Source organism: Lactuca virosa, chromosome 2 (genome assembly GCF_052849685.1).
Source record: "Lactuca virosa cultivar CGN04683 chromosome 2, Lactuca_virosa_CGN04683_v6, whole genome shotgun sequence".
Classification (NCBI taxonomy): domain Eukaryota; kingdom Viridiplantae; phylum Streptophyta; class Magnoliopsida; order Asterales; family Asteraceae; genus Lactuca; species Lactuca virosa.
In genome coordinates, this window is record NC_136427.1 from 270,930,178 (window position 1) to 270,952,398 (window position 22,221).

The following is a 22,221-nucleotide window of genomic DNA, read 5'->3' on the forward strand; positions in this document are numbered from 1 at the left end:
ACCACATTTTTGTAGATAACGCTTGAATTCTTCTGAGGTGTATTCTCCTCCATTGTCTGAACGTAGACATTGTATCTTCATTCTCACTTCTCCTTCGACTATTGTCTTGAACTCTTGAAACTTCGAGAATGTTTCATACTTTTCTTTCATGAAGAAAACTCACACATATCATCAGTAATAGTCAATGAACGTCACCATGTACCGCTTCCCACTGATTGATGTTTGCTTGACTGCACCGAATACATCCGAGTGAATTAACTCTAATGGTTTCTTTGCTCTAAAATTTGACTCCTTGTATGGTGATTGATGAGCTTTACCATACTGGCATCCAACACAAAAGCATGGGTTTCTCTATTATTACCTTTAACTTGTGATAGCCAACATGTCCCAGTCGTGCATGCCATAGATCTGCTATCTCGTTCTTTCGAGTCTTATCTACATATGCAGACTCTACCGAGAGCACATAGACGGACTCCATTCTTCTTCCTTCCATTGTTGGCTTTTCTGAGATCTTAAGATCTGGATATACTTTAACATCTTGTGGGCCAAACAAGACGTAGTTTCCAGATGATGTTAGTTGCAATACCGACAACAAGTTCTTCTTCATAACCGGCACATGATAAACATTATGTAGTGACACCATGTCAGATTTATTACCAGGAGTGATCGTTGTTTTGCCAATCTAAGCAATTGGACGTCGTGCATTGTTAGTTGTAAGTACCATGTGACTCCCTTTGTACTCCTTCACGTCTTGTAGTTTCTTCTGATCGCCAGTCATGTGATTGGAGTATCCTGAATCAATGATCCAGTCATTCTCATAGTTGATACGCTCTCCCATCATTTCCATGAGTGCCAACTCGTTTTCTTCTATGACACATAATGCCTCAGCATCCCATTCATCCTCTATTTCCTTTTTGGAAGTTACGGCATTGCTTTCCACAGACTTTTTCTTTGACCATCAATCCTTGGACATGTGGCCCCACTTTCCACAATTGTTGCAGTTTCCTTCGAACCTCCTCCCCCGAGAACTCTTATTGTCGGTCTTTTGAGATCTCCATGGTTGTGAGTTTCCTTGCTGACTCTTTGCTTTGTTAGCATTTTTGTATCATTCTTTAGAGGGTGGCTTGAGATTCCTCCGACTTTTACTTGCGTAGAGTGCTTCCTCTTCACTATTCATCATGATGCCTCCCATTTGCTTAGCCATAGCTTCTTGGCTGGCCAGCAAATTCTCAAACTGTACAAGTGATGGTTGAACAGGCCATCCTTGTACAGCAGTAGCGAAGCTGCTATATTATATTTTTTAGTCCATGGATGATGATCCTCTTCATTCAATCTTCTTCAATGATGGATTGCAGATCTAGTTCAGTAATCTCCTGACATATCGACTTGACCTTGTGGAAATATTGAGCAATTGTCATGTCATGTTGTGAGATTGATAATAGCTCGTTCTCCAAACGTTGTAGTCTCGAATCATTCTTCTTTGAGAAAAGAGTCACAAATGTGTCCCAAGCTTCTTTTTGTGTGTTCTCGTCCCAAATATATTCCAACATCTCTTCTGCGATTGTGGTCTTCAAGGATAACATTGCTTTTCCTTCTTTGATTTTCCATTTACGCAAAGCACCATTAACATCTTCCTCTGGCGGCATAGTTTCACTTCCGCCAACGACCTCCCATAGATCATGTCCTTGTAAGTAGGACTTCATACATGTTTCCCACGTTTTGTAGTTGTTGTTGTTGAGTTTCTTGATTCCTTCGACGACTTGGAGATCACCCATCGTGTTGGCAGTCCCTCGATAATACCAAACAAGCTAGTTTCGACACTAAAGTTACAGAGTCACATACTACTCACGATACGAAGAGAATCACTCGTTCTCACTATCAAGAAACCTTGCTCTGATACCAGATTGTTGAACACGACTCTTTATATGGGAAACAACAATACTTTTATTAAGACATTTAAGAAGAACTTACACTTTGAGAGACTACAATACACTTTGCTTTCTTTGAGGCTTTTCTTGGATGGTTTGGAGCAAATGAGCTCCACACCTATTTATAGGCCTCTTAGGAAGCTTCTAGGTACTACAATACACTTACTACTTACTAGATAACTCTAGAACTATCTAACATACTCTATAAGCTTCCATATGTTTCTAGAATGTTCTACCATGTTCTGGAGAGGTCTAGGTTACTCCAATGTCTTCTAGTTAGATCCATAACCTTCCAGGGTCTTCCATGTCATTATAGAGTATTCTAGACTCTTCTGGTATATTATGGGGTCTTCCATAGTCTTCCATAATGTTCTAGAATCTTTTAGAGCATTCTAGAACAAGCTAAATTATTCTAGATAATATTGTTCTATTGGGCTAGTGATGATCTTTAACACCGACCCCTATATACCGAACCATATATGACCGAAGTATAGATGCTCAAACCATAAATAATCGCAGTGAAGGTGCCCGAACCATAAATAACCGAGGTGTAGCTGGGAATTCACTATAATCATGGGAATTCTTGATGAGGTGCATTAATTAGAAGCACGAAAGAAAGGTAGTTATGAACCAACCTGGATTTCATTCGGGTCATGAAAATCAGAACAAGCCCATAAAATTGATGGAAAAAAGAAGTCGAGTGCAGATGCTAGTGCCTGCGTCTTTGATATTGCTCGGTAAGTTCATCTTTAACAACTCATGGAACTGAGGTTGTAAGACTTGTAGAGAACAACATAACAGAGCAAGTGATCTTTGACATTGTTTGGAGCCTGGTATGATGCAGCGAAATGATAGCTGCACAGCAGGGCTTCTATTGACGTGGAATTTGAATGAGAAGTAATTACTGGTGTTCTTGCATAGAAGTCGAACAAAGAGAAAGTGTTGTACTTTTCATGGCGTGGATTGTACTCTCCATTCTCTTGAATCAAATATACCCAAAATGCGTGATGGTTCATTTTTTTTTTTTTTTTGAAATGAGGTAAAGACACTTATAACCGAGTTAAGAAACAGCTACAGATGTAAAGCACTTTTTTTTGGTAAACAACATTAACCCACAAATCTCGTTGTAAACAACTGTAAACCACTAGGAACGTACAACTTTGACAGTTATCTCTTTCTTTCAATCTTTCACATCATGTACTTGCTTAGATTCTTTATTTGTATTATGTTATCGATTATCGAATGTACTTATTTCGAAGCTAAAGATACATCCTTATAAAGGAACGTTTTTTTTTACTATGATTTTCTTATACCACATAATCTTTGCATTTTGAAGATAATATATTCCCTAATAAATGAAAATAATTTTGTCACATGTCACTCTCTCATTAATTTGGACACATGTCATTTTTTGGTATTTTTGATATTTGTTTTTTTCATTGTTATTTTTCTCATTTTTTTTCTATTTTCTTAATTAACACATCATATTTACACCTCAATTAATAATTGTCTTAATTGAAAAAAACCAATAAATTACAATATTAATACTCATATAGTATTTAATATGTTTCATTTTAAATTCAAATTTTGAATTTAAAATTTCAAATTAAATAAAATTTTATTTAAACTTGCATATTAAAATTTTTGTTTTATCAAACCAGTATAATATACGGGTCTCACACCTAGTATTATAATATATTATATGCAAAAGAATACAAACTATCGAGATGTGGGATAAGATTTGCTTTTTTGACCACTTTGTTTATCACCCTTTCAATCTTGATTCTTGTTTGCATTTCTCTTTTACACCAAAACATACTAAAAACGATGTTGGGAGTAAGCACTTTGTAGTTCGGTGTGCGATTGATTTCGGAACGTACGAGACCATGGCTATGTTGCTCGTGGTCCCACGGATGGCGCCACCTAATGTAACCCAGAAAATCGTCATTTGAGTTGATTGAGTCGAGGTCTTGGATGCCTTCTTTGTTGCCGCTAGTGGGCTCCAATGTGATTCCTGTTACATTCATAAACGAGATCGTTAGAGTCGCTCCAGGACTTGCGTTTCGGAAGCGGCCTCCGACAGACAAGTTAGTATCGATACAAAACGAGGTCGGGTTCTTCGATTGGAAGGAACCCGATTGTATGTAGAGAGAGAGAGAGAGAGTTGGAACTTACTTATTGTGTAATGAGAGGTCTATTTATACATAGTTGGATATATCTTTTCTTGGAGAAGAAGCTCAACAGCTAGCTATGAGCTGGCCATGAGAAGGTTGAGGTGACAAATGTACTTTGTGCCTTGGGAAGGAGCAAACCGAAAATGGCCAAACCATAGGAAAAATGGCGAACCGACCGGAAATGGTCGAATCGTCCGGAAATGACCGAATCGTTAAGGAATAGCCGAACCAACCGAAAATGGCCGAACTGTCCGGAAATGACCGAACCGTTAAGAAATGGTCGAACCGTGTGAAAATGACTTAACCGTCAGGAAATAGCCGAACTGTTCAGAAATGACTGAATCGTTAAGAAATAGCCGAACCAACCAAAAATGGCCGAACCGTAAAGAAATGGTCGAACCATTCAAAAATGACCGAACCGTCAAGAAATAACCGAATCGTTCAGAAATGACCAAACTGTCGAGAAATATCGGAACCATTTCTAAAAGGTCGATGAGATACACATATCAACATACTATATATAGCACGGATTCAGAAGTGGGCGATCAAGCATGTATATGAATTACAATTATTATTTTTAATTCAATCCATTACTTTATTAAAACAGATGTGCACGATGTAACACTGATTTTTTTTCTTTCCATTGTAGAAGGTGGCCTGATTCCTAGTCTTCCCAATTATGTTTCTTGGGTACAAGACATAGGGGTAATTTCTTACGGACAACCAGGGAACCCTCCTCCAACATGTTCAAATCTTCATTCTTCACTCCATCGGGAACTTCCCAATCAAACCAGTAAAGAAGGTTTGCCATCATGGACTCTATAGTTGCTGGAACTGTGTTCATCGCTGGGCATGATCTACGTCCCCCTCCAAAAGGGACCATCTCACAATTTCCCCCTCCAAAATCCACATCAATATTCTCAAACCTCTCTGGATAGAACTCAGCTGCATTCTCCCCCCAAGTGCCTGGATCTCTTCCTATCCACCACCCATTCACTATAACACACGTCCTAGGAAGGACGCTATAACCACCAATTTGACAATGGCTTAAGCTTTCATGTGGGATCAACAATGGGGCTGGGGGGTGCAATCTTAGGGTCTCTTTCACCACCATTTTCAAGTATGACATTTTTGTGATATCGAGTTCATGCACTCCTTGTTTTCTTCTACTGCAATTCCGGATTTCACTTTGCAACTTCTGCATCACTCTAGGACTTCTAGTGATCTCGGACAATGCCCAAACCATCGTCACAACTGTTGTATCTATTCCCCCAGTCAATACGTCCTGAAAACTTATTTCCATTAGTTACATAATATTTGCATAAAAATATTAAAAAGAAATCCATTTACCATTACAAGAGCTTTGATGTCTCCTTTGGTCACCCGATCATCAGAAGGATTATCTATCGAAGATAACTCGAGTAAAGTATGGATAAAATCCTTATAATCATCATCATATACTTCGCCAGTTGTATGATTGTAATGGTCATCAATAATCGTCTCAATGTAGGCATCAATGTTACTGAAACATTTCTCTAGCTTAAAATTCCATCCACTAAATTGGTCAATAAGTCGTCCTAACCATGGAAAAGAATCACCAAGAGATCCATTTAATATTTCCATGGTTTCATCAAGCATAACTTCCCATGATGGACCCTTGAGTGGTTCTTCTCTATAGTTCATACCAAACGCCACCGTACACACCACGGCCTTTACTGATGCTAAAAACATCTTGTTTAGGTTCACCACAGTGTTTGATGGATGTGATGATATAGAACGAACCATGCACTCGATCTCTGCCACCAACACATGGTTAAATAACACAGCTCTCTTTGGACCCAGGAACTCAGATACCAAAAGCTTGCGCATCTTCTTCCAGTGATTGTTGTAAGGCGAGAAGGCAATGTCCAAATAGTTGTACGTTAGTCGCTTGGAAGCCTGGGAGATTGGTCGGGAACAAAAGATGTGATCTTGAATTTTAAAGACTTGTTTGGCCATGGCAGAGGAAGATATAACAAGGTAAGGCTTTGAACCAATATGTAGTAGAAAAACTGGGCCATATTCTTGGGAAAGTTGCCAAAGGGCTTGATGACGAGGTTTACCTAGTAGTTGGTGCAAGTTCCCAATTATCGGAAGCTTTGGAGGGCTTGGGGGAAGCTCAGGGACAACCATGGGAAACCTTTTCGATCTTACAGTATACAGAAATAAGCAGAAGAGGGAGAGGACTAGTAGTGTTGTAAGAAGCCATGAAGGGAAGATAGTGAATATCTCCATGTGATTATTCGTGCGTTTGGTTTGATGGCCATATTCCAAGTTTCTCAATGTCCTTTTATAATGGATGTTTCATGCTTGGATATATAATTATGTACCTACCATCTTATATAAATTGGTTGGATGAATAAGTTGGTAAGTGAGCAACGTCGGTCCTACATTATTTTTTATGTTTTTTGTTACGTGTGTATTTAATTTTTTGTAAATATGTTATGTCAAAGTATTATTGTTCTAGAGGTACGTTAAAGTGTAGTAACTTGAATCGATCAATTAAAAATTACTAAAAGAAAAAACCAAAATATATTAAATTTTCACCATATTTGTGAATAAACAATTGTAAACAATTAAATCAAACAACCAGCCAAATATTATAAATTTGTAGCAAGGCAAATATTGTAAACAAAAATTACAAAGTGATTTCTAAGTCATTATATCCTACTTTAAGCTTACAACAACTATATATGAGATCCAAGACAAAGATATAGCTACTATAAAACGAACACATAATCTTTTCTTATCTTCGTGTCCGTTGTTTCCGAGCATCCATGTCATCCAAGAAGTCATTAGGATTACCAAATCAAGCCATTTCTTCTTATTCACCTAATTTAACTAACTAGTGTTGTCCGTCAAAGTAAGGATGGCACAATGTTTGAAATAGTAAGAATATACATTCCACCAATTATAAACTTTGTGCCAAAGAACTTGAGCCATATGACACGAAATAAACAAATATGTACCCATCACAACACTACACTCACAAACGGACAAAAATTTGAGCTTAGATTCACCCCTCTTTTATTGAAAATGTCCAAAGCAATCAAAGTATTAAGCTTGATATGAGCAAACGTCTTTCATAGATTTTGAGTATCCCCGTCTCCAAAGTGTAAAGATTAAGAGCTAGTCGAATAGAAGCCACTATAAAATAGCATGTATCCGTCAATTCCCAAATTTACTAATCAGTATCCGTCAATTCCCAAATTTACTAATCAGTATCCGTCAATTCCAGTTATGCTTTTTGGGTACAAGACACAGTGGTAACTTCTTACGGTATATCAGGTAACCCTCCTCTACATTTTCATATCTTCATTCTTCACTCCATCGGGAACTTCCCAGTCAAACCAGTACAGAAGATTTGCTATGATGGCCTCTAAAGTTGCTGGAACTGTTTTCATCGCTGGGCATGATCTACGTCCCCCTCCAAAAGGGACCATCTCAAAATTTCCTCCTCCAAAATCCACATCAAGATTCTCAAACCTCTCTGGATAGAACTCAGCCGCATTCTCACCCCAAGTGCCTGGATCTCTTCCTACCCACCACCCATTTACTAAAACACACGTCCCAGGAAGGACGCTATAACCACCAATTTGACAATGGCTTAAGCTTTCATGTGGGGATCAACAATGGGGCTGGGGGATGCAATCTTAGGGTCTCTTTCACCACCATTTTCAGGTATGACATTTTTGTAATATCCAACTCATGTACTCCTTGTTTTCTTCTAGTACAATTTCGGATTTCACTCTGCAACTTTTGCATCACTCTATGACTTCAAGTGATCTCGGACATTGCCCAAACGATCGTCACAACTGTCGTATCTGTTCCCCCGGTCAATATGTCCTGAAAACCGATTTTCATTAATTAGTTACTTAATAATTGCATAAAAATCATAAAAAAAAAATGATATTTACCATTACAAGAGCTTTGATATCTCCTTTGGTCAGCCGATCATCAGAAGGATTCTCTATCGAAGATAACTCAATTAAAGTATGGATAAAATCCTTATCATGATCATCAGTTACTTCGCCAGTTGTATGATTTTGATGGTCATCGATAATCATCTCCATGTAGGCATCCAGATTACTGAAACGTTTCTCTAACTTATAATTCCATCCACTAAACTGGTCAATAAGTTGACCAATCCATGGAAACGAATCACCAAGCGATCCGTTTAATATCTCTATGGCTTCATCAACCATGACTTTCCCATGATGGACCCTTGAGTGGTTCTTCTCTATAGTTCTTACCAAAGGCCACCTTACACACCACAGCCTTCACTATTGCTGAAAACATCTGGTTTAGGTTCACCACAGTGTTTGATGGATGTGCTGATATAGAACAAACCATGGTCTCGATCTCTGCCACCAACATATGGTTTAATAAGATAGCTCTCTTTGGACCCAGGAATTCAGATACCAAAAGCTTGCGCATCTTCTTCCAGTGATTGCTGTAAGGCGAGAAGGCAACGTCCAAATAGTCGTACGTTAGTCGCTTGGTAGCATGGGACGTTGGACGGGAACAAAAGATGATATCTTGAGTTTTAAAGACTTGTTTGGCCATGGCAGAGGAAGATATAACAAGGTAAGGCTTTGAACCAATATGTAGTAGAAAAACTGGGCCATATTTTTGGGAAAGTTGCCAAAGGGCTTGATGACGAGGTTTACCTAGCAGTTGGTGCAAGTTCCCAATTATCGGAAGCTTTGGAGGGTTTGGAGGAAGCTTAGGGACAACCATGGCCGACCTTTTAGATCTTATAGTATATAGAAAGAAGCAGAACAAGGAGAGGACTGGTAGTAATGTTGTATGTGGAAAAGTTACCTCAAATATCAAGTGGTAAATAGTTTAGGGTTATTTTCGACTTATCATTTACTATTCATAGTTTGACTATGAACAGTAATATAAGTGTGAATTTGGAAATGAGAATGGACGGTGGTTAATATTATAGTAATATATATGTGAATTTGAATGAAGAATGGACGGTGGTCAAATATTAGGCGCCTACAATTTTGGACGGCACATTTTTCTTCTCTTCACGTGTGATATTCTTGGCTATAAATAGCCTAGGCCAGAGAAGTTTAATATCATTGAAGTATATATAGAAAAACATTACATATATATATATATACTGATACAACACCGTGTATTTTATCTCTCCCACTCTATTTGTAATCTCTTTCATAATCACTGTAAACACTGCAAATTATAGTGAATTGTTTATCGGCTTCCTCCGCCCGTGGTTTTTTCCCGATTTGGGTTTCCACGTAAATTCTTGTGTCTCTATTCTATTTATTTTATTCGTATTACGTTGTGATTATTACGCTTTGATAATTTTTGATCACATTCCGCATTGAGCTAATATTATTTAAGTCAATTTAGATCCGTCGTATTTTACAACATTGTAAGAAGCCATGAAGGGAAGGTACTGAATGTCTCCATGTGATTATTTGTGCGTTTTGTTTATATATATATATATATATATATATATATATATATATATATATATATATATATATATATATATATATATATATATTACAAGTTTTTCTATGTGCATTTATAATGGAGGCTTTAGGCTTGGTCGCTTGGATATACCTACCATCTTAATAAATCGGTTGTATGAATCTGTTGGTATTTGGTAAGTGGGAACGTGCGTGTTACAAACATTAAATTTTTTTTTTGATATATATATATATATATATATATATATATATATATATATATATATATATATATATATATATATATATATATATATATATAGGCTTACATTATTCTATTCAAAGTAATTATTGTGTTACTGTATGCATAAATGTGGGCCAATCATTTTACTTATTTTAAAAAAGTGATTAATACATATTATTGAATTAAAAATAATCGAAAAATATCATCTAATTTAACTAGAAGGTATTTTAGTCAATTAATATAGATTTAATAAAGGAAATTTGCATATTTTAAGGGATCATAGATTATATTAATTTTAAAAATTTGATTTTACGAATTATAAGGTTTTTAATTCGGACATTCTGACAGAATATGTTTGAATATGTTCAAAAATAAAAATATTCTAGAACAATAAAATAATAAAAATATTTTGAACATATTTCTTGATCATGACTTTAAAAAAATTCTTGTAGAATAATAAATTCTCAAACCAGCAATTGAAGAATTAAAACAAAAATTATATTAATTCTTATAGAATACATGTAACAGTTGCTAAGAATTACATTTATTGTTAAAGAATAAAACTAAAAAACTTTCAAATCGAGAAAAAGAACATCAAAATCTAACAAATAAACTACTTCATTCTAAAAGAATAATGTTGCTAAGAGGCGTCGTTCAAATTTCGTGGTCCGTTCTTCGAGCATCACCTTCTGTGGAAACAAATCCAATGAATAAATTAGTGAGAAAATATTCATATTCCATTCCAACATAATTGGAATTCGTGATTCCAATCTGATAGAATTGGAATTCATTTACCAATGATTATATTAATTCGGGGCATTCTAACAGAATATGTTCATGATTATCATAAAAAACATTATTTTCTGATAGAATACTATAACAAAGAAATACCATTCAGTTGAAGCATTTTAGCGAGCGCTTGGTGTGTATCAAAACAACTTTCAATTTCCTGTAAAAATTAGACAATCAGAACAAATTCCCAATTCACCAAAAATATTACACCTTAAAAGAATTAGACAATAAACCTAAACACATCCAAAATTTCTTTGATTTCTGTCAAACAATCAACCCAAACATCATTTTATATATTGAAATCAAATCAATTTAAACTTCATTGGTTTACAGTAAATCAGTCAAAATAAGAAGCAGAAGGAAGAAACCTGTTTGACGAGTTCAGAGGAATCTTTCCGAAAAAAAAACTCGGTCCGCCATCAGAGGAGAAGACCGATGATCGGAGTGAGGATGAGGGCAGGTCCGAACTGTGCAACAGCGTATGAACAAGAGTCTACGAAAAAGATCCGAATTTATCGTGATTCAGATGGGATCGATTAGCAAAGAAATTAATTAATACGTACCTACTAAATCAACGAACTTGTTCTTGCGAAGGCTTCGTCTAGATACGATGATGACAGGAGGTAAGATGACGGCGATATCAGAGCAAGAGTCTACGAAATCGACGATGTATAGAAGAGAAGATGGAAGAGGCGGACGTGAGGATATATACTAGAAATTGGGTTTTAAAACTGATATTCCTAAATTAAAGGGATATTAATTGATTTATATATTTACCGTAATTAATTAAATGTAAGATTACATGTTTACCCTTTTAAAATGATTGGCCTACATTTATTTATACAATAACACAATAATTACTTTAAATACCTGAACCTAGCTCTCTCTCTCTCTCTCACTATATATATATATATTTATATATATATATATATATATATATATATATATATACACACACACACACACACACACACATATATATATATATATATATATATATATATAGAGAGAGAGAGAGAGAGAGAGATAGATAGAGAGAGAGGAATGATCATTTGAGAACTCATATATTCCCGATAACCAGAGAACTAAAAGTGGACCATTAGATCAAAACTTTTAAGGGCTGAGATTTTTAATGGCAATCTGGTAATTAAGAAAAGTCTGAATGGTGTATGTGGGTTTTTAACAAATATCACAAGGGTAAATCAGGTATTAGATTATCACGTCCCTAAACACTCAGATCTAATACTCTCTTCCTCTCTCTTTCTCTCTCTCAATGTATCGTGTTCTTCACCAACATCCTCCCTATTCGTCGACCGCCTCCCTCCTCCCTCCAACAACCACCCTACCTCTGTCAACAACCACCGCCTTCATTGAAGATCCCCTAATGATTGATAAATTGAACAACGTGGTGGTTGCGTCATTCGTCTCACTCGAAGTTCCGTGCCCTAATAAATCAGCCAGAGGTACGATCGCTCCGGGCCTCCTGATTCTCCTTCACCTCTGATCTTCCGGTCTCGAAGACGTGATTCAGAAGTTTAATCACGTCAGCGTCGGAGATTGCGGCTTTGTTAATGTCGTTGATTGATAAGTTCAGAAGTGTGGTGACGGAATTTTCTTGGATTTTTGGTCCGGTGAATATAAGAGGCTGATTAACAAGGTTGTAGCACCACAGTTTTCTATCACGATTCGACATGAACAAGAGGTAATTTATTTTCGTGGTCTCTGTATGTTTTTCACTTGGTTGACTTCTGCTTGTATAGTGTTTGGCATTTGGATGTTAGAACTCTAATGTTGAACATCAAATAAGCATTCCATTAAAACACTATTTTTTTGCATGTATCTCATATTTTTTGACAGTTCCAATGTAATCAATTCCAGATCTCCCAAATACAAAGGTATTTCTCTGATGCACTTCAGGACACTTGGAATGCAGTTTTGGAGTGTACTTCTCGTCTAGAATATATCGTTTCTACTCCTGCCATGGCTGCTAGAGTCATGTTTGGATCTAACCAGATTTCAAAAGATGCAGTTCTTCATTCTCTTAGGGAATTAGCAGGAAAACCATCTGAGCAAGTTTTTGTGAACAGTGTTAAACTCCCAAGTGAGTCAGTGGTGGAGTTCTTTACTGCTTTATGCAATGTCTCAGCTGAAGAATTGAAGCAGAATCCAGCTTGTGTTTATAGCTTGCAGAAGCTTGTTGAGATCAGTTACTACAACATGGCCCGTATCCGTATAGTAAAAAATAAAATACTTTATCTAAGTTTTATTTTCAGTTTTTAATGATTGGAAAATATTACTTCAGGTATGGGCGAGAATATGGTATGTTTTGGCTAATCATTTTATTGCTGCTGGAAGTCATCATGATGAGAAGATAGCAATGTATGCTATAGATTCTCTAAGGCAAATTGGGATGAAGTATCAGGAAGGTGTAGAGCTTGCTAATTTCACATTCCAGATTGACATCTTGAAACCATTTGTTGTTTTAATGCGAAATAGCCGGAGTGAAATAATCGGAAGATTAATCGTGGATTGCATCGTTCAGATGATAAAATCAAAAGTTGGAAGCATTAAATCTGGTTGGAGAAGTGTTTTCATGATTTTCACAGCTGCTGCAGATGATGACCTGGAACCAATTGTCGAAAGTGCTTTTGAGAATGTAGAACAAGGTAATATATTGATTTAAAAAAATCAGTTTTCACATATATCTAACATATAATAGCATTATAGATGGATTTATCAAAGAGGGTAGTCTTAATTCCGCATTCGCTATTTATACTTCAATGCATGAATCCGGTGTTACCCCTAATGTTTTCACATACACATCTTTAATATACGGATTTTGCAAATTCAAGAACATGGATCTTGTTTTGAAAATGAGGAATGAGATGAAAAGCAAAGGACTTGAATTAGATATTGTGACATATGGTGTTTTGATAGATGGATTTTGCAAAAATCGGGACATGGGAAGTGCAAATGAAATCTTTAATGAGATTCATCAAGTGGGATTATCTCCAAACACAACGGTTTACAATTCCATGATTAGTGGATTTAGGGTTATGTAATAATAATTACTAATGAATGAAATAACAAACAATGAAATTTCATTAACTTTATGTAATAGCATGATTAGCATCCCACTTTAATTTCTTTCTACTACCAAAATTGTGTTTTTAATCTTTTTCTTACCAAGACATTGTACTTGTATGCAATCATAGCATTGTAGTTTCATTTTTTTTATTATTAAAACATTGCACTTTGTAAAATCTACTCAATTATACCACTGCAAATTGCTTTCTACAATGTTGTAATAGAAATAAACGAAAATAGAATGTCATAATAAACAAATAAACGAAAGTACAATCTTATTTATTCTCTAAATTTCCGATTACAAAATGGATTTAATTTTTTTTTTGTATGATATCAGGATGTTCATGAAACTGCTGTGTGCACAATAATTATTTATGCAAGTGTTAGAATTGCTTGAAATAATCCAGTTTAGGTCTCCAGATACAACAATGAAGCATTCCAAGTTTCTTTCTCACACAAAATTTGGACCAGTGGTACAATCCAACTTTTACTTTTTACACCCAAAACATATTTTTATTATAATAAAATCATGATTAATTGAAGAAATTCCTTTTTTGTAGGCTGATGATATTCTAAATGTTGTATTATTATGAAACAAAAATCCAAGATTTTTTCAAAAAAAAAAAACTTGGATTTTGTATTTTCTGTTGGAGTTGTAAGAACCATTTTCAAAATTATTGTATCAAATCATGCCTGTAAAGTAAGCTTTTCCCTAGTTTCAATATAAATTTAGAAAATTACCTAGTTTTAATCATGTGATTCACAGATAAATCACATGTAATTCACATATGAATTACATGTAATTCACATATGAATTACATCTGATTCACATGTAAATCACATGTAATTCACATATGAATTATATGTGATTCACATGTAGATCACATATGAATTACATGTGATTCACATGTAAATCACATGTGATTCACATGTAATTCACATATGAATCACATGTAATTCACAAGTGAATCACATATAAAATATGAATTACATGTGATTGACATATAAAGCACATGTGACTCACATATAAATGTAATTCACAAATGAATCAAATATGAATTATATGTGATTCACATATAAATCGCATGTGATTCACATATAAATCACATGTAATTCACATATGAATCACGTGTAATTCATATGTATCTATATGCACACATGCATTTTATGTGAGTGTTCTTTGTTTTTATATTCTTGTGAATTTCACATTTGAATCTTAAAAGATACAATCACATGTGAATATCACATTATATAATCGCTTATGAATCTTACATGGTATATACATATGTATTTTTGTGAGTGTTCTTGCATTAATCATTTTTTTATTTTCTTATAGATTTGAAAGAATTTGTGGAAAATTTTGAAGATGTAAAAAGTGAAATTGAAGAAAATATGGAAATCTTGATATGAACAAATGATAACACTATAAATATTTGTAGTTTTTTTTATATTTTATTTTGTATCGAGTAAAATATTTGTATTATTATGTTTATAGATTGATTAATAAAAATAAGATTCTTTTACGATTTACTTACGGATATTATAGTATAAGAAATATGCATATGTAGCGATGATTAATAAAATTTGAGTTTTTTTTTTTGAAAAAATTGTTGTTTTTTTTACAAAAAACATAGTTTTTTTTTTAACAACAATGCAAATTTTTTTAAAAAAAAAAAAAATTGTAGTTTTTTTTTTTGAAAAAGTGCAGTTTTTTTACAAAAATTGTACTTTTTTTTTTGAAAAAAATCAATTTTTAAAAAAAAAGCAAATTTTTTATTAAAAAAATTGCAGTTTTTTTCAAAAAATATGCAGCTTTTTTTTGAAAAATTTGAAGTTTTTTTAAAAGAATTGCAGTTTTTTTTAATAAATTGCAGTTTTTTTGAAAAATTATTTTTTTCAATTTTTTTAAAAGTTAATGTTTTCTGAAAAAAATTAAAAATTCTTCATTTTAAAAAAAAATCAAAAATTATTTTTAAAAAAAATATCCAAATTTTGATTTATTATGTTAATTTTGTTCAATAACACGAAAAAATAAACATTACATGAGATCGGTAAGATTACGATCATGCTCTTAATGAGTTAATTTTGATCTAAGGCTCCACCTTTAGTTCTCAGGTTCTCGGGAAACTATCAGTTCTCAACCGATCTTATATATATATATATATATATATATATATATATATATATATATATATATATATATATATATATATATATATATATATATATATATATATATATATATATAGTTATGTTCAAATGAGAATATTTTTGAGATTGAGAACATTTTTTAGCCTATGAGTTAAAAAAACATGCGTTTTTGTTTTCTAATTGCGTTCAGGGCTATTTCGGTAAATTTGTTATTATTAACATATTCTCATCTGATTTTCTTTACGTTTTTTGGCGAAAGTTTGATCGAGAGTATCTAATGAGAACTGAGTGATTATCATCAAATTTTACGGAATTGGTTCTAGATCTTAGCGATTTCTAAGATTCTTCTTACAAAATTCGTTGTTTTTTTTCTTCGATTCTTATAGAGAAGTAATTGTGTCGTCGTCGTTGAAGAAGTTAGGTCATAGTTCATTCTATCAAAAGGTACAAAATATTCACTTTGTATAACTTTTTTGATGATTAAAATATCGCATTTGTGTTTATTTCATGTATTTTGGTAATCCAATCAGTTATTTAACGTTTTGATTCGAAGTTAGGTCAAAGTTTGTTCTATCAAAAGGTACAAAATATTCATTGTCGATTCTTGCATTGTAACTGGATCTTTTCCAGTAGTTTCTTGTCTTCTAGCTGCTTTTATAGTTGTAGAAAAACCTAAAACATTCAAAAAAAACATGTGATTAGTATTTATTTATAATCTATTATTTCAATCACATCTGATTAGGATCTTTTCCAGTAGTTTCTTGCGTTGTAGCTGCTTTTATAGTTTTATAAAAACCTAAAACATTCAAAAAAAACATGTGATTAGTATTTATTTGTAATCTACTATTTCAATCACAAATGATTACGATCTTTTCCAGTAGTTTCTTGTCTTGTAGTTGCTTTTATAGTTGCAGAAAAAGCTAAAACATTCAAAAAACGTGTGATTAGTATTTGTTTATAATCTATTATTTTAATCATATGTGATTAGGATCTTTTCCAGTAGTTTCTTCATCATTCAACATGTACACCATCTGATTTTGTGTTGTTGTTGCATATACATCAATGCAAAAGTAGAAAGTCGTTGTTAATTTAATTGGTTATTGGCTTTAAAAGATTCAGTTTTGGACTCCAAAAGCTCCCCTCATTGAGCTAACAATCATGTTCTTCACGTGACACTATGATCATGTATTTTTTATAAACTATAATACAAGTATTTAAATCATGTATGATTAATATATGTTATAATCATAAATGTTTTAGTCATATATGTTTAAAATCACATACGATTGATATATTTTATAATCATAAATCTTATGAACATTTACATTTTATGTTATAGTTTTTTAAATCATATATTATTAATATATGTTGTAATAATAATTCTTTATGTTGTTAATGACAGGTTCTATTGATTCATAATGTCTTTTACAAGCGATAATGTTAATTTCTTTAGAAATGAAAATGAAATTAGTATTGAAGATGTTAATGAAGATGTTGAACATTCAAGTCATCAAATCACAAATTACGTGGATGAAGATTTTGAGCATTCAAGTCATCAAATCCAAAACATTATTGTTTCAGGTAAAAAAAAATTTAATACTTATTTAATCTGTTATTATTATATAAGTATTTTTTTTAATTATTAATGTTTTTTAGAATTGAATATATATATATATATATATATATATATATATATATATATATATATATATCAATGTATGTAATGTACAATCACATGTGATTGATAATGAATTTCTTATACAATCACATGTGATTAATAATGAATTCCTTATATAATCACATGTGATTATAAGTAATTTATTAGTGTTAATTTAATCTGTTTTGATAATCTTATGTGATTATTAATTAGTTTTTTTAATAATTATGTTTGATATAGTGTTATCATATCTGATTATCCATTTTTTTATATTTTAATAAATATTGACATATTTTTAGTTTATATATGTTCAATTATTTCTTTTAATCACATATGATTATACAAAGAATTTTATTATTAATCACATGTGATTTTATATTGCATTGATTTATGTATATTCAATTGTTTCTTTTATAATAATATATGATTAAAATATTTTCTATATTTGATCATATAGGTGAATGTTCTAGTTCTTGTAATGATGCAAATTCAAACAGTAGGACTAGTTCAAGTTGTGTATCAGAGTTTTATATGTCAGAGGTTCTGCATGATATCAAACCAGATGTTCCTGATGAGTTTAAACCTACTAAGGAAATGAGGTTCAAAGATGTGGATGAGGGAGTTAATTTTTATAAAAGATATGCAGAGAAGGCTGGTTTTGATGTTCATTTGAACACATTAAGGAAAGTTGGTGATATAATAAAGCATAGGTTTTTGGTTTGTAACAGGATGGGTAAGCCGAAATTGAATCCAATGGAACGTAATACAATCTATAGGGTTACAGATTGTAAAGCCAAAATTATTGTGAAACGTGTCAAAGGAACGTGTGAGTATAGGTTTGATAAGTTTCAAAAAAATCACAACCACGAGCTTAAAGATACATTTCACTTGAAAAGTACAAGGACTTTTTCATACTTTAACAAGGAGTTCATTGTTCGGGCGTCTACTGCAAAAATGGGTGCTACAAAAGCTTACAAACTCAAATCAACTTTGAAAGGTGGTTTTCAGTATGTAAGGGGCAAGGCTGTAGATTAAAGAAATTTTAAGAGGGATATGGGCTCTATTATTGGCTTCAAAGATACTCAACTTATTGTGAACAAGATGAATGATCGGAAAAACAACTATCCGAATTATTCATTTTTTATAGATGTGATGAGAATAATGTGTTAAATGCAATGTTTTGGGCCGATGAAACAGATAAAGCATACTACAGTGAATTCGGAGATGTTATGTCATTTGATGCAACATTTCGTACAAATAAGTAAGTTTTTCTTTTGTATTTATGTTTCTAATCATATGTGATTTATATTTTTTAAATAAGTATACTGATGTGATTATTATTGTAATCATATCTGATTGATTAATGATTAACATGTATGATATTTTGATTATGATTATAATCATATGTGATTGATCATATATAATCATATAAGATTGATGATTGATTAATGCTTAACAAGTATTCTGATGTAGTTATTTTTCAAATCACATATGGTTTATCAATTGTCAAAAATTATACTGATGTGATGATGATTGTAATCATATGTGATTGAATAATTTCTCATCAAGTATTTGTAATATGATTTTGATTATAATCATATGTGATTTATCATTTATTATCAAGTATTCTTATGTTATTTATTTTTATGTTATAAATATGATTAATCTTATTTTGATTATTACATGAAATAGGTATTCATTGGTGTTTGTTCCAATCACTGTCATTGATCATCATAAATCATCTGTTACTGTTGGAGTCGGGTTGTTAAGCACGGAGGATGTGGATTCGTATAAATGGCTTCTTGAGCAGTTTATGAAGGCTCATTCAAATAAACAACCATTACTTGTTTTGACTTATCAAGATGCAGCATTAAAGCAAGCAGTTGAGTCTGTTTTTTCTCAATCCAAGCATAGATTATGCATGTGGCATATCATGAAGAAACTTCCAAAAAAGGTACATTTTTTTAAATCACATGTGATTTTACATAGCATATATTTTTAAATCACATATGATTTTTCAATTTGAACAGATTTGAATCATATGTGATTTGTTTTCTAATGTGAACATATTTAAATCATATGTGATTTTGTTTCAATATTGTAATTAGATGTGATTGTCTAAATCATATGGTTATTCTATCATAAATGATTATGAGTATAAACACACATGATTATTCCAAATCATATGTGATTATATTTATAATCACATATGATTAAAGGATTTAAAGTAATGTCATGTGATTTTTACCTTTATATTTTAATATTAAATTATAATATTTGAATCACATGTGATTATTACAGGTATCTGTGGAATTTCTTAAAAGCACGAATTTCAAGAAAAGGTTCAATAAACTTGTTTGGGACATGTATATCAAGCGACATATTTTCAAGAGGAGTTGGGAACTTTTGATGAAAGAATTTAATCTTGAAGATGAGAAATGGTTTAAAGATATTTTTGAAAATAAGGAAGCATGGGTACCTGCATATTTCAATGATTTTCCAAGGTGTGGGTTGATGAATACAGCATCAAGGTCTGAGAGTATCAATTCATTTTTCAATACATATTCAGAAACTAAAAATTTCTTTCTAAATTTCATGATGAATTATGACGCTGCCATTAAAAAACAACGTTATACACAACGTGAACTTGATCGTAAAACCAAGAGAGCAAAGTATTCTTGGAGGTCACCACGTATGATAGAACAACATGCAGCAAAGGTGTATACTAGCAAAGTTTTTTTGAAGTTCAAAAGGAGATTTATAAAGGACGTTGGTTTTGTGAGGTTAAAGATTTAGGGGAGGGAGATGGATAGGAAATTTTTAAAGTTATTCACAAGAACCAAAAACACGAAGTAAAAGCAACATATAAGGTATTTTATTTTTTTATTTATATCATTTATAAATTTTTTTATATATGATAATGTTCTGATGAATCACATGTGATTATAAAGATAATGTGCATATGTCGCTGGTGTGTATATTGTTTTCATGTGTGTAATCATATGTGATTGATATATTTTGTGTATATAAAACATTTTAATCACATGTGATTAAACAAGACTGTGATTTTTATTTGTATAATCATATGTGATTTTTCATTGTTACAGGTGGAACTAAAATATGATGAAAAAGAAGTTAGTTGCACCTGTGGACATTTTAATATGTTTGTTATTCTCTGTAGACATGCTTTTAGAGTATTGATGGACAAAAATTTTAATGAAATACTGGAACAATATATTATTAGGCGATGGACAAAGGATGTAATATCTTTGAATTATCAGTTGTCGAGAGATCGTTTTGATGCAGAGGATGAAGAAGTTACCAAACTGGTTAATGAAGTATTTTTGAATGTTGAAACTGCTTTAGACATTGTGAGACATGATAAGCAGAAGTTGGCATTTTTGGCTGAAAAAACTGAAATTTTGTTGAATGAGGTGAAGAGTAATTGTTCAAGTGAAAAGCCTATTACAAATTCAGATATCCTTGAAAAACTTTATAATGTTACTATTCCAGAAGAAGTCGAGATTTTTGTTCCAGAAGTTCAACATAATAAAGGATCACAAAAGAAGAGGCTTATTAGTGAAGTTGAAAAACCAGTTATGAATGCTCAAACGAAGACCATAAAATGCTCACTATGTGGTAAAAGAGAACCACACAATATGCGTACTTGTCCAAGTAGATTTAATGCTCTGAATTGATGAATAGACTTTTTATTAGTTTTCAATTTTTTAAGTAAATAATGTTCATAACAAATGATAATCATTTGTGATTAAATTTATTTTTCCTCATTCAATTTTTTGTTTGTTTGTTTATAATTATATGTGATTCTAAAATTTTTACTAATATAATCACATGTGATTTGTTTCAATAATTTGTTTATATAATAAGTATAAATTGTTAATAAAAGATCTAATCACATGTGATTTTATAATATCATATGTTTTTCCTTGTTCAATTTTTTGGTTGTCTGTTTATAATTATATGTGATTCTAAAACTTTTACTAGTATAATCACATGTGATTTGTTTCAATAATTTGTTTCTATAATAAGTATAAACTGTTAATAAAAGATCTTAATCACATGTGATTTTATAGTATCATATGTTTTTATATACATAATCACATGTGATTTTATAATATCATATTTGCACATGATAATCTAAGTATATTACACATGATAATATAAGTATTATTTTTATAATGTGTACAAGTTTAATCATATGTGATTTTTCTTTTTGTGTATGTATATATTGCACATAATAATCACATGATAATCATATGTGGTTGAAGTATAAACCATACAATGATCATACTTGATTATTTTTCTAATAACATGTGATTATTTTTCTAATCACATGTGATTACGTATATAATCACATTTGGTTGTCGATATCACATCTTATTGTACAAAGAACAAGGCATTTTATAACTGTTAGAAATATCAAAGTCATATGTGATTTAAAATGAAACATTTTTTAAACTTTAATTTACAGTTAAAATACTTATCTATATTAAGTTTCACAAATCCATGATATCATATATATGTTCAAACATTTATCTAATTAAAACCTAATTATTGTCTTAATAAACTAGCAAGCATTCATCTAATTGAAAACTAAACATTGTCTAAATGAACAAACAATCAAATCATCCATTTACCGACAGTCTTTCAAACTTCAGTATTTCAATCTTCACCTTTGCATCAA

General features: G+C 32.1%; 3 protein-coding genes and 1 pseudogene across 4 annotated transcripts; 1 reads left to right on the top strand and 3 right to left on the bottom strand.

Moving 5' to 3' along the window:
- Positions 1-1,328: 1,328 nt before the first annotated feature.
- LOC145158508 (uncharacterized) lies at positions 1,329-1,775 on the bottom strand. The gene has a single exon (XM_079077397.1). The coding sequence runs from the start codon at positions 1,773-1,775 to the stop codon at positions 1,329-1,331; it is 447 nt and encodes a 148-aa protein (XP_078933523.1).
- A 2,881-nt stretch (positions 1,776-4,656) lies between these two features.
- Positions 4,657-6,423, bottom strand: LOC145161069 (parthenolide synthase-like). The gene is made up of 2 exons (XM_079080508.1): positions 5,453-6,423; positions 4,657-5,387 (listed from the first exon to the last, which is right to left on the bottom strand). The coding sequence occupies exons 1-2, from the start codon at positions 6,374-6,376 to the stop codon at positions 4,767-4,769; spliced, it is 1,545 nt and encodes a 514-aa protein (XP_078936634.1). The 5' UTR covers positions 6,377-6,423; the 3' UTR covers positions 4,657-4,766.
- Positions 6,424-6,776: 353 nt separating this feature from the next.
- Positions 6,777-8,898, bottom strand: LOC145156990 (parthenolide synthase-like; annotated as a pseudogene). Its single transcript, XR_013737023.1, has 2 exons — positions 8,059-8,898; positions 6,777-7,987 (listed from the first exon to the last, which is right to left on the bottom strand). The product of XR_013737023.1 is annotated as a parthenolide synthase-like (transcript).
- Positions 8,899-17,277: 8,379 nt separating this feature from the next.
- Positions 17,278-21,214, top strand: LOC145158509 (protein FAR1-RELATED SEQUENCE 5-like). The gene is made up of 7 exons (XM_079077398.1): positions 17,278-17,440; positions 17,974-18,523; positions 18,664-18,777; positions 19,209-19,470; positions 19,818-20,234; positions 20,624-20,679; positions 20,761-21,214. Exons 1-7 carry the CDS (start codon positions 17,278-17,280, stop codon positions 21,212-21,214), a joined length of 2,016 nt encoding a protein of 671 aa, XP_078933524.1.
- Positions 21,215-22,221: the final 1,007 nt, after the last annotated feature.

Bases quoted from the DNA above. Each gene is read 5' to 3' on its own strand.
- LOC145158508 (XM_079077397.1), bottom strand. From the start codon at position 1,775: ATGGGTGATCTCCAAGTCGTCGAAGGAATCAAGAAACTCAACAACAAC.
- LOC145158509 (XM_079077398.1), top strand. From the start codon at position 17,278: ATGTCTTTTACAAGCGATAATGTTAATTTCTTTAGAAATGAAAATGAA. The intron at 18,778-19,208 runs GTAAGTTTTTCT...TACATGAAATAG, and splicing joins GCAACATTTCGTACAAATAA to GTATTCATTGGTGTTTGTTC. The intron at 20,235-20,623 runs GTGTATACTAGC...TCATTGTTACAG, and splicing joins TAGAACAACATGCAGCAAAG to GTGGAACTAAAATATGATGA.
- LOC145161069 (XM_079080508.1), bottom strand. From the start codon at position 6,376: ATGGAGATATTCACTATCTTCCCTTCATGGCTTCTTACAACACTACTA. The intron at 5,388-5,452 runs GTAAATGGATTT...ATAAGTTTTCAG, and splicing joins ACATCAAAGCTCTTGTAATG to GACGTATTGACTGGGGGAAT.